This window comes from Sitophilus oryzae, unplaced genomic scaffold (genome assembly GCF_002938485.1).
Source record: "Sitophilus oryzae breed Bouriz unplaced genomic scaffold, Soryzae_2.0 scaffold_1620_pilon_pilon, whole genome shotgun sequence".
Taxonomy (NCBI): domain Eukaryota; kingdom Metazoa; phylum Arthropoda; class Insecta; order Coleoptera; family Curculionidae; genus Sitophilus; species Sitophilus oryzae.
In genome coordinates, this window is record NW_022146304.1 from 4,452,512 (window position 1) to 4,468,165 (window position 15,654).

Here is a 15,654-nt window from a genome sequence, read left to right on the forward strand (position 1 = left end):
AAACTACCTTTCCAAAAATATAGCACATTAGATATTTTGCTTGATTTCTCTTCGAGATATGGGGTTTATAAAAATTTGCCTACTTTGAATAAGTAGGCTTTGAACGGCGCCGGCTGTAACCCAAAAAAAATCTAGCTGTGAGCAGCAATTAAAATAAAAATAATATTTGCAATAAGAGATGCAGAATTTTATAACAATTTAAACTATATTTAACAACATCAACACATTTAAACTATATCTAATAACAATGAAACTAAATAGCAAACCAAGGCATGAGATTTTGCTACAGGTGTTCGACATATCAACCGTCCTCTGTTATGGACAGACGGGACTGTTTTTTAAAATTTCTCGAGGAACTTAGTGGGTATTAAAGGTACCCTCGCATGACCACTAATTACTTCTAATTCTTGTCTAGATTGTACGGGCAAATTATAAAATCAGAACTTTATTCTTCCGCAAAGATAGAAATCCATAGGCACTAATCCGGCGGCCTCGACGGCCAATGGGGGGATCTTGGTTAGCTATTCAATTATTCTCGAAATTGGCTGCAAAAATTTACTGATAAGTTCAGCGTTCATCTGAGGCGGTGCCCATTGGCGTAACTACAGGGGAGCCCGGGGGTGCCGGGCCCCCCCTGGTACTGCTGGGTACCACCCAGATAAATCCTCAATTATGACTCTTGGCTACGTATTAATTTTTATTTGCTTGAGATGTAGTAAAAATTGCGTTTTCTAGTTTTGTTTAGTTAATATTATTTTGTTGTATTCAAAAATGTGTTAAATTTATTTTTTTAGAAAACTTATAGGTATTTATAAGTAATCTACGGGAACACGGTTTGATAACTAAGTCTATGAAATTTATTGATAGAGAAATTCTTGTAAATGTTTTATTCAAAAAATGTGTTTTTTAAATTTATTTTTCATTTTTAAAAAAACAAAAGCCCTAGGCTCCCCCTGGGCTCAATACTGGGGAAGAGATGAACTTTTAAAAAAAATTGTATTTCGTAAGGAACACTATAACAAAATATCAAGTGTGCTATATTTTTGGAAAGGTAATTTTAAGTTCTTTGCGGTTAATTAAAAATATACAGAGTGTCCCAAATAATTAAGTTTTATTAACTTAGGTGTTTAGGTGCTTTGGAAATGTTTTCATAAAATTACAAAATTTTTCATAGCATAAAGGGTGTTTCCCATAGGTGTTTCCCTTTAAAAGCATCCAAATTGACCCACCCCGTACAATTTCAATTTTTATTTTCAAGTGCTATTTCCTAAGAAAATGTAAATTATTTACTTCGAGAGCCACTTTAATTAGGTAATATTTCAGTTTTTTTATAAATATTTTTTTTGTTTATTGAGAATTTCATATTAATAAAATTAAAATATTTATAATATTCTAAATCTAACAAGCAATATTAAAAACTTATTTGAAGTAAATTTGGTAAAAAATTAAACTTCTTATTTTTCTCAGTGTAGACAAAAACTTTATTTGAAATGTTTAAGAAGATTTTGGGTATATATTAGTGTATATATTTCTGTCGTTTCTCTAAAACTTTTATAATAAAACTAGGATATTCTTTGCTAAAAAGTTAAAATAATTAATGAATAAAAAATTAAAATATCTGATTTTAAAAACTAGGCGGCTAATTTACGAATGGGATATATTTAGTTGCATAATGCTTCTAAGTAAAATTGTTCTTTATTTGGATTGCTTTTGAATTTACCATAAAAAGAAATTACAAATGGAAGATACAATTTTCATCCTAAATACATAATGAGTTTTTTGTATTTTTTAATTCTTTAGTGCTATTTTTTACTTTATTTTATTTAAGTTTTATTTAGAACATCCTATAAAAATTTAAAAATAGTTAGTTGAAATTAGGCAACTAGTAATGCCTGAAACATGTGCGCCATCTTCTTTGACACTAATTTTCTAACCTCTTTTCTGGCTGTTCCTTGAGCAAAATAAGATTTTTTTGGGACTTCCAAAATAAATCGCAGGTAATTTACGAAGCCTAGAGCCATCCCCGTTTGAAACAAAGTTGGAAAGATAGTGAAAAAGTTACTCTAACAGAATTTGTGACTATTTTTTGTGTAAAATCTGTGAAAAAGGAGAAAAATTGGTCCAAACTTTGACAACCCTCTCTAACCTATAAACTTTGTTGACAAGATTTTGCATGTTAAAGTTTTCGTTATTTTCAAAGATTTCTTACTATTTTACTTATTTAGTATATCTAACACGTTAATAAAAGTATAAAAGTGGTGGTATAGTGTATGTAGTATATATCTAATACTTTATTTATTTTTAGCCATGGTTCGTATGAATGTACTAAGTGATGCCCTTAAATCCATTAATAATGCTGAAAAGCGTGGGAAGAGGCAGGTCCTTATCCGTCCCTGCTCGAAAGTTATTGTTAAGTTTCTCACAGTAATGATGAAACATGGTTATATTGGAGAATTTGAAATTGTTGATGATCATAGAAGCGGTAAAATTGTTGTAAACTTAACTGGTAGACTAAACAAATGTGGTGTCATTTCACCTCGTTTTGATGTACCAATTACGCACATAGAAAAGTGGACAAATAATTTGTTACCTTCTAGACAATTTGGGTAAGTTGATTTGCAACATTATAGCAGTTATAGTAAAATAATTAATATACATTTATTCAACATGAGAATCTCACCTTTTTCTATGTTATATTATTTCTGTGGTACTAAGGCAGAACTCGATATGTTAACATTATTTATTCTTCTTTCTTCTCAAACTCTCCGTTTTAGGAGAGAGTTGCGTTGCCTAGGCTGCCAGGGCCATTCTGGCAAAGTACTTTTCTGCTTTTCTTTTTTCTGGGTAGTCACGTTTTATGGACCTTCACTGATTTATCTTTCTTAACGACTAACCATTATTGAGGCTATTAAACAGGTTGCTTTAAGCTCTGTGACTAATCAGTTATGCATGCATTCTACAAGTATTACGAATAAGTCCCAATCATTACTGTGCGTTTCAAGAAAAACATTATTTCTGATTTTCTGTCTTTGTACCACAGATTTATAAATAATTGTATTTTAAGGCAATTTCATACAAATAAAGTTTTATCATTATTTTTGCAATGAAAAGAGGCATATATGTTCTATTCTATTCTCACAAGTGCATTTCTTATATTCTATTCTTACAAGTGTCAATATAAATCCTTATGAAATAAATATTATACCAAAATGAATAACAAGAACCAGTTTATTTATTTTAAATTTATTAAGTGTATAATCATACATATTCCATAATAAAATAGTGCCATTCATTACTCTGAACACATTATATTTTAAAAAAAGTTTCTTCTCTGTTTTCTATATTAATTATTTTTGAAATGTATCATTTGTGGAGCTAAAAATACATATCAAAAGCATTAAGAGGTTGTTTTATGGTACTTTTTTACTTTTATTAGATGTAGTAAGTAAATATTGTTTCAAATAATGTAAGTGTTTGTTTTGTTAATTTTTCAGATATGTTGTATTGACTACAAGTGGAGGTATTATGGACCACGAAGAAGCTAGACGAAAACATCTTGGAGGAAAAATTTTAGGGTTCTTCTTCTAATGTAAATTATTACAATAAATTTTTTAATGTAAGAACAATGTGCCTTTTATATTTTGAATAGTCTTTACTATAGTAAGCAGTACTATTCCATCTAGTGCATAGTGTATGTATTTTAAAATAATAGTAAAACAGAAAACAGAACTACTTATAAAAGTCATGACTAGTGGATATACATCTGTACCTCAGAACCCAGGAGCAAACTATGTTAAGTCTCAAAACAGTTTTCAGAAAAACAAATTTAAAGTTATTTTCTAATTACTCGGTTATTTTTAAACCAATGATTGTAATATTTGGGGTATGACCTTATTTGGAACTTGAAGGAAACTTTTTTTTTAATAAATTATACCATTTTTTGGAGTGACCCAAATATGTCAATTTTGGACTTAACATTAGTTTGCTTTTGGGGACACGTTTAATATAATCTACATTTTTTAAATTTTGAAGGTAGTGATTAGCATAATGACTCAGTTTTGTAAAATTCACTTATAAAAATTGGCATTTATCTCTAGTTTTTGCAGAATTTAAAATTAAATACTATTTATTCCCACAGAGAACAGATTACATGTTATCCGTGCTATTGCTCTTAATTCCTATTATCAATTTACAATCGAAAAAAAGGTGTCACAGTAACCTTAGATATGTGAAAAGACGATATTTTTTGGTTATTCATTAAATTCCTATAAAAATTTGGCGATTTGTTAGCTGTTTCCAAACATTAAATTTTAGAAATTCTGAAAATCAAACCATTCTACAGAAAAAAACGGCACCATAGCTGGCTTGGGAATGACGATCGATAGGTTTACAAAATACCATACGATCGAAAAAAAACGGCGTTATAGACGGCTGGGGACCGACAATCGATGATAATTTTGTCGAGGTCAAGCCCTAGACATCATTACTTGGTCCGTACTCTATTTTAATACCACTTACCGTCAGTTGGCTTTAAGAAGGTTGTAATTTATTTTTATATTGAGTAAAAATAATTTTTAAATGTGAAAATAATATTTTTCAAGTTTTAATTCTTAATAAATGACGTATATGGGTCAACCCGACAGAAATTATCATTTGATATTTTAAAGGCTATTGTGACGCCCTTTTTTCGATAGTAATTTTGAATGACGCATAAAAAAAATGGAATAAAAAACTTAATTTAAATTGGCCGGAAAAAAGTAGTTTTTATCTGATTGTGTAAAAATTTTATGCCAAACAAATATTAATTGTTCAGTAAGTATGCTTACGTTTATAAATAATGTGTGTTTTAGAACATGCATAATTTTTTCTATTGAATTTGAATAATATTTAAGTTTTATTTCAATTAAAGATAAATAAGTCATTAATTGTTATATTTTTCATACAATTTTCCCGAGAGGAGCATTTATAAACCCTTTTTTGTAAATAGCAAAACAAATCTCTAATTTATTTCCGAAGTGATACATATAAAACAAAAATTAATAAAAAAAATAGCCGCGCCACTGGTTGAGCCACGTGCTTTTGTTGTCAAATTCAAACTTGGTTCCCCAACCTGCCCGCCAGATCTCGCTGGCGGCAGTCAAATGCCTCATTGGTCATTCGCCTCCGTACCTGTGGCGCTTGCGCCCGAAACTTTTCAACAAGAAACATGCAGTTCGGAAAGTTGCATTTTACGCGACGTGTGCGGTAGTTAAGCGCGCGTTCCAACTGTTGTTCGCTTACGAATTTACTAACATAAAAAAATATAAACAAACGGTATCGCGAGTTTTTCTCCTAAACTCAGGAACAGTTTATCGCAATTCTATAAGTGAAAATAGTGATCAAAGTGGGCTGTGCGAGAAAACAAAACATCAACGGCTGAGAATCAAATGCATCCACAGGTGTCTTTCTAACTTTGTTAAACTTCTTCGGCAAACGCGTCCCGTGCTTTTTCACGGGCTTACGATGAATTTGACCGGATAACGTGAATTTAAAGTACTTGTTGGAGCAATATGTGAGTTATTTTGTTGAAAAAACTACGGTTACGGTCGACCTTCACTGAATGTAAACATAAAAGCAGTTCTTCGGCTACACCTTGAATCAACATGGAAGTAATTCGACGGACGATACAGCGAAAATATGGAATTTTAGGATTTAGCTTAATGATTACCAGTTTATTGTGTCGGACAATTAATGCAGGTAGGTGTTGTGATGTTAGAAATGTAAATATTATTATGCAAATGTTTGATTTCGGTTAATTAAGATTATCTCATCAAGGATCTTTGGAAAGTTGTGTATTTTTGTCATAAAACCTGTGTATTTCGTTTGTTTTGAACTCTGTTGTCATGACGATGATGTACACAGCTGTTTTCATCTTAAAGAAAACTTTTGTAATAAGATATCTATTTAAAAAACAGCAACCATTTAAAAATATTACCTTGGTTATTTTGTATTGTTTAATAATTCATCCTGGGGCATAATATATTCTAGATTTTATTAGGCTGTTGCATGAACCTGAACTTTTTCTGAAATGTTATCGTTGCGTTTTATGAGGAAATACCTCGAGAAATACGGAAAATACCGAAATATTTTCCATGCCGAAGGCCGTTTTCCTTCCCATTACGAACTTTCCGGCTCCAATTAAGATTATTTCCAGTCAAGAAGCGAATTGAAAAGTTGTTTCTTAACTTAATATTTGTGAGTCATTTAACGGTGGCCTTGACGTCAGGTAGCTGTGATTTTATCGGTAAAAAGGGTCACCAGACTGTGTTGTGTTTGGAAGGGTTAGATAATAAACGCCGGGTGCTATTAATGGCTTTTTAAAGGGCCTTTTAATTAAAATGTTTTAGAGTTAAGCTTAATATCTTTCTTGTTTTAATTGAAAGTATCGTTTATTATTAGCTCTTAAATATACCGTATGAACGAAAAAAAAAGCGTAGTCAAGTTACCTTAGAAATTAGGATTGATGACATTTACCATAATACAAGTTTATCTAGGTATAAAATATCATCGACTTTTATTTTTAAGGTAACTTGACGCCGTTTTTTTTTCGATCTTATGGTAAGATCTCGGGTAGGATTAAGTTTTTTCTCGCTTTCTGATTTTTGTCATTCATCATGTAATAGCCAGATACCTACAAGAAACGATATAAAGGAACATCAGAAATAGCAATTGGTGTCTTCATTGTCACTAGGGTTTCCGGAACCGGAACTGTTTTTCGGAACCGAGAATTTCGGTACCGCGCCTCTTACGAACCAGGATTTCCCGTTTTTTTCGGTACTTTTGGTACTGATTAATTTTTGTTCAATGGTGGTGCAGTTCATCAATCAGAAAGCAAGGGATTGTTTTTCAAAGTAAAATGGATAAAAAATTGAGATTTTTAATGAAAATAGGTAATATCTTAATATAACTTAATAATTATTAAGTAATCAGTCATGAAAAAATTAATATGAACACAAGTAAAGAAAAAAAGTATTAAGGTAACATACATTTCACATCAAACAGCATAAACCAACTTAACTGAATTTGAGAGGAAATCCCTAAAATATTGAATTAAAAATGCAAATATCTATAGGACGGTCCACACTTGCTATATAGCAAAGTTATATAACATGTTACATATTTTTTAGTTATATTTAGCAAATTTCGATGCTATATAACTTGCTAGATGTTATCCATTTGTAGTCGGTAAAGATCAAAAGATGTTGTACAACATTGCTATTGTAACATGAAACAACGCGTCCACACTTGCTAAATTTCTAGTTTAGCCGCTCATATTTTCAGGGACGTGCGCGACAGAATCTTAGTATGGTGAGCTTATATTGGGTTTGTTTATTTACTAGTCAATAATAACGTATGATCGAAAAAAAACTGCGTCCCGTCGGCCTCCCGTCTAGTTGGCTTGGACATGACGATCGATGACATTCCCCATATAATTTTCCATATAAAATGACAGCGATTTTCATTTCATAGTATGTATTTGGAAACAGAAAAAGTTGAGAAAAAAATGCGTTATCTAATAGGCCAGTTCCAGCGGGAACAAAAGAAATGCAAATCAGGTACTGCATGGTTTAGATGAAGTGAATAATAATAATAATAATAAATGGTCTTTATTAATAATTAATCAATTACAATAATGTATTAATTAATTACATAGGCGAAGTCTAGCTCACAGAGCCATTCATACTTAACCTAATCAATACATTTATAATATGCATAATAAGAAAAGAAACATAAATTCGAAAATAATGTCCAGATGAAAATAAAATAAAATGAGCAATAAATGTGGCTCGATTGTATGGACCAATACGTTTTAACAAACACAAAAAATTTAAAAAGTAAACAATCAAAAAATGTCACAATAATTATCCTAAGCTTGGGGTCTGTTGTTCCAGCAATAAATAGTTTTTCAGACTTGATTTAAATTCAAATGATGAACATAGAAAAAACAAAGTTTGAATATATTTTCTTAAATTATTAAAAATACATACAGAGTTGTAAGTAAACGATTTCCGAAACATGGCCGTTTTGTGATTTGGCATAGTAAGCATTTTTTTGTGTCTTATATTTAAATCATGCATTGAATTCCTAAAATTTAATTTTCTGAAAAGATCAAAAGGAAGCGTAGTATCTACAATATTCTTAACGGAGGTCAATATTCTTAATTTAAATAATTTATTTAGTTTTAGCTATTTGAGTGTCTCAAAAGCTGAGGAAATGTGATCATACTTTCGTTTATTTAGTATCAGACGACAGCAGTTGTTCTGAATCCTCTGTAGTCTATAAGCATCAATTGAACTGAGGCATGGAAAATATACCATACTGCAATATTGCAACTTTGAGAGTACGAGACTCTGACATAACGTTTTTTTCATGTTATATGTCAATATATGCTTCTGGGAATACAGAAGTTTCAAACTCAAATAACATTTAATTAGAATTAAAAATGGTTTGCTTTTGCTTTTAAGTTATTAATGTTTTTAAAAGACAGAAACACACCACGAGAAACAGCCGAAGCAAGTATTGAAAAGATAAGCTAATTGAGTTCATCTGTATCTAGATCTTGCTGGTAGGCTATGGCGGACTCAAAACCGCTTTTTTTCTCGACTGTCTTTCCCTTTGTTCAAAAATAATTACGCACGCCGCTGCTGCGAGCTGAACCTCTTTCTCTACAAAACGATTCATGACTACGAAAACTATAATGTGGACGGCTCCCGGTTTTTTAACATGTAAAAAGGTGCGTATTCATTATCTGTACGAACGAACGAACGAATGTACGCTAGTGGTATGGACGGGGACCGCACGATAGGACCGCACGAGAAGACCGGAGGCATCTTTAAAGGTGCGTATTCATTATCCGAACGAACGAACGAACGAATGAAAATGCGATATATTTAGACGGGGACCGAACGCATGCGTCCGTTCGTTCGTTCGTTCGCTCGACCATCCGTTTCGAGTCGGTACATCAAAGGCGTTCGCCAACAAATGCCTCCGGTCTTCTCGTGCGGTCCCCGTCCATACCACTAGCGAACATTCGTTCGTTCGTTCGTTCGTTCGTTCGTTCGGATAATGAATACGCACCTTTACATGTAGCTTGTTAAATAGCAATGTTATATAACATGTTACTAAATGTGGACCCTCCTTATTAAAACATAACATAATAAATATTACAGGAACTTCAAAAGAGACTCAGAGATCATTACTTAGGTATTTAGAAAAGAGTTTAGAGCTGCCAGAACCGTACTAAAATATTTTCGTTCAACAATTTTGTGGAGTTAATTAGCAAGCAAGGGATGGTTCTCAAAAGTAAAACCGATAAAAATTGAGTTTCAAATGAAAATAATATCAAATTATTAAGTCATGAGAAAGTAAACGAATACAAATAATGAACACAAGCGAAAAAAAAATGAAAACACATACTTAGGTAGCTTAAAAATTACCTACATCAAACATCAACCAACCTCGAAACCAACTTAACTAAATTTGAAAAAAAACTTAACATTTTCAGTTGATATGCAAATGCCTATAAAAACATAAAGAAAACAAAAAATATAACTAATACAGTTAGCAATATTATACTAAATAATAAAATAACATTTAAACTTCAATAATTGCTACCTACCTAATAAACATTCAAAATAACTTCAAAAGTAAGAACAGTAAGATATATCGTCATTAATTATTTAGAAGAGTCTGATTTCGACCGCTAGAAATTATCAAGTCTTTCGCACGTAACAAGAAATAATGTTTTTAATTATTATTACCGAGTCCCCAAAGTACCGAAAGAACCGGGAATTATTAATTTCGAGTCCCAGTTCTTTGATGTCTCAAAAGAACCCGCGGTACCTATAATATCAAAAAGAATAGGGTATGTACGGTGTTTATATATGTCACCGAAATATGCACCCTGTATAGAGTATTTCAAATTTTTCATTTTAAAAATACCTTTTATGAATGAATTTATTTTTTTTAACGCCAAGTAATTGTGTTAGTCATGCAAGTGTGTAAAATTATCTATTTATATGTGTGAAAAGAAATGGAACGTAATAGTTTTCAATTAATTTCAATTCTCTAGCAATTTAACGAATGGAAACTTATAATTTTTAAAGAAAGTGACCCTGAGAAGGAAAGTTACAAATAGAAACAGTTTATTTTTTTAAGGTTATTGAATTATTTTTTATTTATTATTGATATTGACCATTATAACTTATTAATTAATCTATTAATTATAAACTAATAAGTATACGAGTACATAATACAGGGTGGCCCATCGAAAACGTTCCGCAAGGCATAACAGCCAGGGTATTTTTTTGTTCAAAAAATCCTAAAACACGTCAAATGATTGCAAAATCTTCAACCTTTTAAGCGGGGGGTCATCCCCCAACTTTTTCAAATGGAAAGGGGGGTCAAGTGGCGTCTCAATGAAAAGGGCTTTCTATTCTCTATATTTCCCCACTTCGTTTTTAAAAATCGGTCCAGTCATTTTGAAAATATGAAAGATTGAAATTTGAAAAGTACTTTTTGCAAAAAAACGCATAAATTGAATTAATTAAAAAAACTTATATTATTAATGAAGCAAATGCTGAAAATGTTGCCCGTCAACCTCCATACAGTGAAACAAATTATTTTCAATCCGTTCTAGAACATTCTGAAGAACTTGCGGGGTCACTTCGCGACAAACATCAATAATTCGTCTTCGCAGGTCTTCTAATGAGGCGGGTGGAGTGCTATACATTTTACTTTTTATGTGTCCCCATAGAAAAAAGTCTAAAGGAGTCAAGTCGAGTGACCAGGGAGGCCACTCAATTGCATCCCTTCGTCTTATCCACCGAACGGAAAAGTTATTGTTTAAATAATTACGCACATTTTGAGAGTAATGTGGAGGTGCACCGTCTTGTTGAAATATTAGTTCTGCTTCAACGTATCCAGGGTTGTTCTCTATGATGTCAGTTAGGGGTGGGTCGATGGTATTTTCCAGTAAATCCAAGTACATATCACCTGTTAGATTTCGAGGAAGAAAAAAAAGACTCACAATAGAATTTCTAAAAATACCAGCCCACACTTTCAATTTCTGAGGGTTTTGTGTGTGCACCTCGTGAAAAACCCTGGTGTTGTCCTCAGCCCAGTACCGACAGTTGTGCCGATTAACTACACCGTTCAAAAAGAAAGTACACTCTACCTAACCTGATCGTTCAACCTTGTGGTAAGTGAAAAAATGCGTAAACATCTAGAAATAATAAGAAAAAACAGCAAATTGGTCGAAGGAATTTATCCTTATCATTTACTCTGATAAATGTTTAAATTAGCGATGGGAACTATCGAATGAATTAGACTATCGAATGGTTACTGAATGAATGATTTCAACTATCGAATGGTTTCATTCGAATAAAATCATTCATTCATTTGTATACTAAAGCATATGTGACAACCTCGCCGTGCGACTAAATGGTTATCGTTAAGCCACGACTATCGAATGCTTTTGATAAATGAAATTTAGTATTCGTTTGATTTTTGTGTGCGTCAGTGCATTATTAGTTCTTCCAAATTTTTATAACTTGCCTTCTAAATACTGTGCTATTTTTGCGTTTATTAAAATATTTAAAATACTAAAGTAGTAGTGTTTTTTTTTAAATTGACGATTTTGTGCGTGTGCAGGTGGTCAAAATTTTTCCGAAAATTTGTGTGATTTTCCGATCTTTCAATTATTTAATTTTATGCGGTATATGGTCTATTTTTTTAATGGAAAATTTTGAGAAGTAACAATTTTTCAGAGAGATGAGGTGAACTTACAATTAATTTTAAAAATACATATGTATTTGTATTTTAGATGTTTTAGTAATATGAATTAGTTGAACGTAATAATCATATTTAAGTAATATGGTAATGTGGTTATCGAAGTAAAAAAAAAGTAAATGGTTATCGAAGTCAAATTTTGGGATGAGAAAATTAAATTGATTGATTAAAGTTTTACACGTGCCAATTTAAAAAAAAAAGTTAACGATATTTGTATTTTGTTTATGCTAATTCTCTTACATGTAGATTTTTGCGAAGAAATATTTCATTTATTTTTTAAAGTAAATGCCAGTAAAAGCAAATACTATTTTTAAATACTAATACAAAGTAATAAAATGTAATACACATATATAATTTTGATTTCTAATTTTTTATTTATATTTTTCTTCTATTACACACATGTTTATATTTCATGATTTTAAAATTTGTTGTTAATATAACAAATTAGTTCTGTAATTATTATTATTTAATAAACCAACGTTGCCACAAAAAATTTAGAGACTATATTATTTTTAAATAGGATCTAATATAAATAATTTTGACTTCTAATTTGTTGTTTATATTTTGCTACTACTTAAAAAAATGTTTATATTAAATGATTTTAAATTTTGGTGTTAATAGGTATAACAAATTATTACTGTTATTATTATTTATTAAACCAGTTTTGCTTAAAAACATTAAAAATCTTTTTCCTACATCCAAAATAAAAAGTATTATTGAAGTGTAACAACAGAATATTAATAAAAAAAATGCAAAATATATAGTCATACTATCCCTAACTAACTATAATACCAAAGAATAATATTCTTTGCTAATACCAACTAATACGAATATACGGCAACAGCGCCGTTCATAATGTATTTTTTGTGTAAATACTAGCCCCTCGAAAAAAAAATAATGTGTCCTTATCTTTATCTGACTCAAAATCAAAGATGCCGGCTTTTTTCATACCGTTGCCACCGACCGCCGACCGCTGTCGGGTTTCTAGGAAAGAACCCTACGTCGCCGGGCGACAACTAAAATCCAGTTTATATTTTATTATAATCGATCCTGACGAATAAATGAATTTTACAAATGAATGAATTTTATAAATGAATGGTTTTTGCTGCCGAATTAATATATTTCAAGAAATAAACTTTTCAAATTTCAATCCTTCATATTTTCTCAATGACTCGACCGATTTTCAAAAACGAAGCGGGAAAGTATAGAGAATAGACAGCCCTTTTCATTGCGGTACCACTTGACCCCCTTCCCATTTGAGAAAAATTGGGGGATGACACCCCCGCTTAGAGGGTTGAAGATTTTGCAATCATTTTTGGGGCAAAAGTTGTCCCCCTCACAAACAAAATTGACGTGTTTTTGAATTTTCTGAAAAAAAAATTACCCTGGCCGTTATGCCTTGCGGAACGTTTTCGATGGGCCACCCTGTATATAGAACGCTAATGTTGTTTTTCAATTTAAAAAGTCTCCTCGAAAATGTCTTAATGTAAAATGTGACAATATGATTATACCAATCCAATTATTTTTAATAGCTTTTCCTTGAGTTTCATATTATGTCTGTCATTTTTCTAACTCTATTCTTTTTCTAGTCCTAGTCTTTTTTGTATTTTCTATAGTCTAGGTATTTGGATTTTATTTACACCTATTGTGTAAATAAAAACACGTGTACCTCTAAGGCGGGCCCGTATTTTAATATATATGTCGGAAAATATGTAATTTAAGTTTTAAATCGAGTTTTAAATATTCTTTTAGAACTATGTTTATAGCTATAACAATACCTATATTTCATATCAATTAAACTTTTAGTTACGTAATCGAGGGCGCGATTTTGAAATTCATTGTTGCCAACCATGCAACTGGAATTTAAATTTCGCGCTGGGAATTCAGGTGGTAGCTCTGCTGTAAAAAATGTCAAGTTGCCGCATTTATTTATTTATATCCTGACTAGGGCATTCAATCCCGAAAGAAATTTTCAATCCCGCGATTTCGGGATTATAATTTTTCGATCCCGGGATCCCGGGATTCACGGAAAAATTAATTACGTTGGAATTATATTATATTTTCTTTCTTTACCAAATTTTATTGAACAAAAAAAACATTAACATAAATTAAACGTCATCCCCATTACAAAACAACATAACATATAAGTTTATTTAACAAAAAAAAACATAAAAGGAACTAAAATATACATTTTTTATTTAATTTACATAACCAATCGAATACAGCATAACACAGGATTACTAAGGGATACCAAAATAACAACTTATGCAGTAACAAAGATGAGGATCTAAACTTGGTTTTTTTGGTTTTTGAAAAAATTTCTAAAAAAAAACAAGCCGATTATCACTCAAACTAGATCTTCATCATCTTCAAACTTGATCAAACATTCAGGGTTGTTTATAAGCGCATATTGTACTATCATGAAAGACTTGTGTACAATTTAAATTAAGGAAAAAATGTAATGATGAATCCCGAAAATCCCGGGATTAAAGAAAAGACAATCCCGGGATTTCGGGATTGAAAAAATGTCTGGGATCCCGGGAAACGGGATCCCGGGATTGAATGCCCTAATCCTGACATTGTCATGCGTTTTGACAGTTCAGTTTTGTATTACGAGTTTTTGGTTTAAATGAATTGTGTTGTGGTATTTTAAGCTTAAAAATTTTTACTAGCAGATCTTGCAGTCGAACATTGTTCTTTTTAGAGTAGAACCTCTTTTAGTGCGAAGTGTACAAGACAGCTAAATAGCGATAAAAAAACTCATCGCAACTTTATTAGAATACTAGCGTGTACCAGCGACTTCGTTCGCGTCGAATTAATCATTTGTAATAGTGATGATAAAGCAAAGCAAGAATTTCCATTAACATAAAAACTGGATAAAATTTTCTCACATTTATGTCAGCATGAGAAAAAACAATATGGCGATATTATTAGATAACTTGGTAATATTTGAGAGGTAGTTTCATCTCGTTGGAATTTGACTTTCGATAAATCCGTTTGCCAAAAATAAGCTTTTTACGTCAAGCAGTTTAAGCAGAATCGTGGTTAATCAATTACCCAACATTTTGGAACACCCTGTAATGATTTTTTTAAAAATTTCAAAATATGTAAAAAAAACAAATAAATTATGCTTGTCCAAGCGTTTTCCCGAAAGACTAACCGTTTTTTAAATAACAAATATTGTAATATTTGAGGGGCGTTTTGGAATTTGAGTTTCGAGAAACCCCTCCTTATCGAACCTCTACACCCCACAGTCAATCCGTTTACCAAAAATCAGCTTTAAACGTCAAGCAGTTTAAACAGAATCGTGATTACTCAATGGTCATATTTTATGAAACATCCTGTATAAATTTATAAAAAATCTTAAAATATGTAAAACAACAAAATAAAATATACGTGTAGAGTTTTTCCGAAAAACTCACCGGTTTTTAAATAAAAAATATTTTAATATTTGAGGGATAGTTTCACCCCCTTAGAATTCGAGTTTCGAAAAATCCCCTCTTATCGAACCTCTACACCCTAAAGTCAATCTGATTTCCAAAAATCAACTTTTTACTTCAAGTTAAGCAGGACCGTGATTAATCAATGACCAGATTTTTCGAAACACCCTGTATACATTTTTAAATAATCTTAAAATATGTAAAAAACAAAATAAAATATACGTGTTTAAGCGTTTTTTCGGAAACTTGACCGTTTTTTAACTAAAAAATATTGTAATATTTGAGGGGTGGTTTCACCCTCTTGGAACTGGAATTTCGAAAAATCCCTTCTTATCGAACCTCTACATCCTAGAATCAACCTTTATGCCAAAATTGAGCTTCTCAC

At 31.3% G+C, this 15,654-nt stretch overlaps 2 protein-coding genes across 5 annotated transcripts in view; both read left to right on the top strand.

The window, feature by feature from the left end:
* The first annotated feature begins 1,897 nt into the window (after positions 1-1,897).
* On the top strand, positions 1,898-3,626 carry LOC115880251 (40S ribosomal protein S15Aa). 2 transcript variants are annotated; one of them, XM_030897429.1, is made up of 3 exons: positions 1,898-1,997; positions 2,306-2,606; positions 3,495-3,626. In XM_030897429.1, the coding sequence occupies exons 2-3, from the start codon at positions 2,308-2,310 to the stop codon at positions 3,586-3,588; spliced, it is 393 nt and encodes a 130-aa protein (XP_030753289.1). In that variant the 5' UTR covers positions 1,898-1,997; positions 2,306-2,307; the 3' UTR covers positions 3,589-3,626. The 2 variants fall into 2 exon arrangements, with proteins under 2 accessions (XP_030753289.1, XP_030753290.1); XM_030897430.1 differs by having other exon boundaries at positions 1,931-2,247.
* Positions 3,627-5,229: 1,603 nt separating this feature from the next.
* The window catches only part of LOC115880166 (protein sidekick), a 709,828-nt gene continuing 699,403 nt past the window's right edge, over positions 5,230-15,654 (top strand). For all 3 annotated transcript variants that reach the window (XM_030897303.1, XM_030897302.1, XM_030897304.1), the window contains exon 1: positions 5,230-5,736. In XM_030897303.1, coding sequence (XP_030753163.1) covers positions 5,643-5,736 — 94 coding nt within the window. In that variant the 5' untranslated portion in view covers positions 5,230-5,642. The remainder of the gene's footprint in view (positions 5,737-15,654) is intronic.

What these genes read in the sequence shown, in the direction of transcription:
- LOC115880251 (XM_030897429.1), top strand. Translation starts at nt 2,308, where the DNA reads ATGGTTCGTATGAATGTACTAAGTGATGCCCTTAAATCCATTAATAAT. An exon ending in TTACCTTCTAGACAATTTGG is followed by an intron (nt 2,607 to 3,494) that starts GTAAGTTGATTT and finishes TTAATTTTTCAG; the next exon opens with ATATGTTGTATTGACTACAA.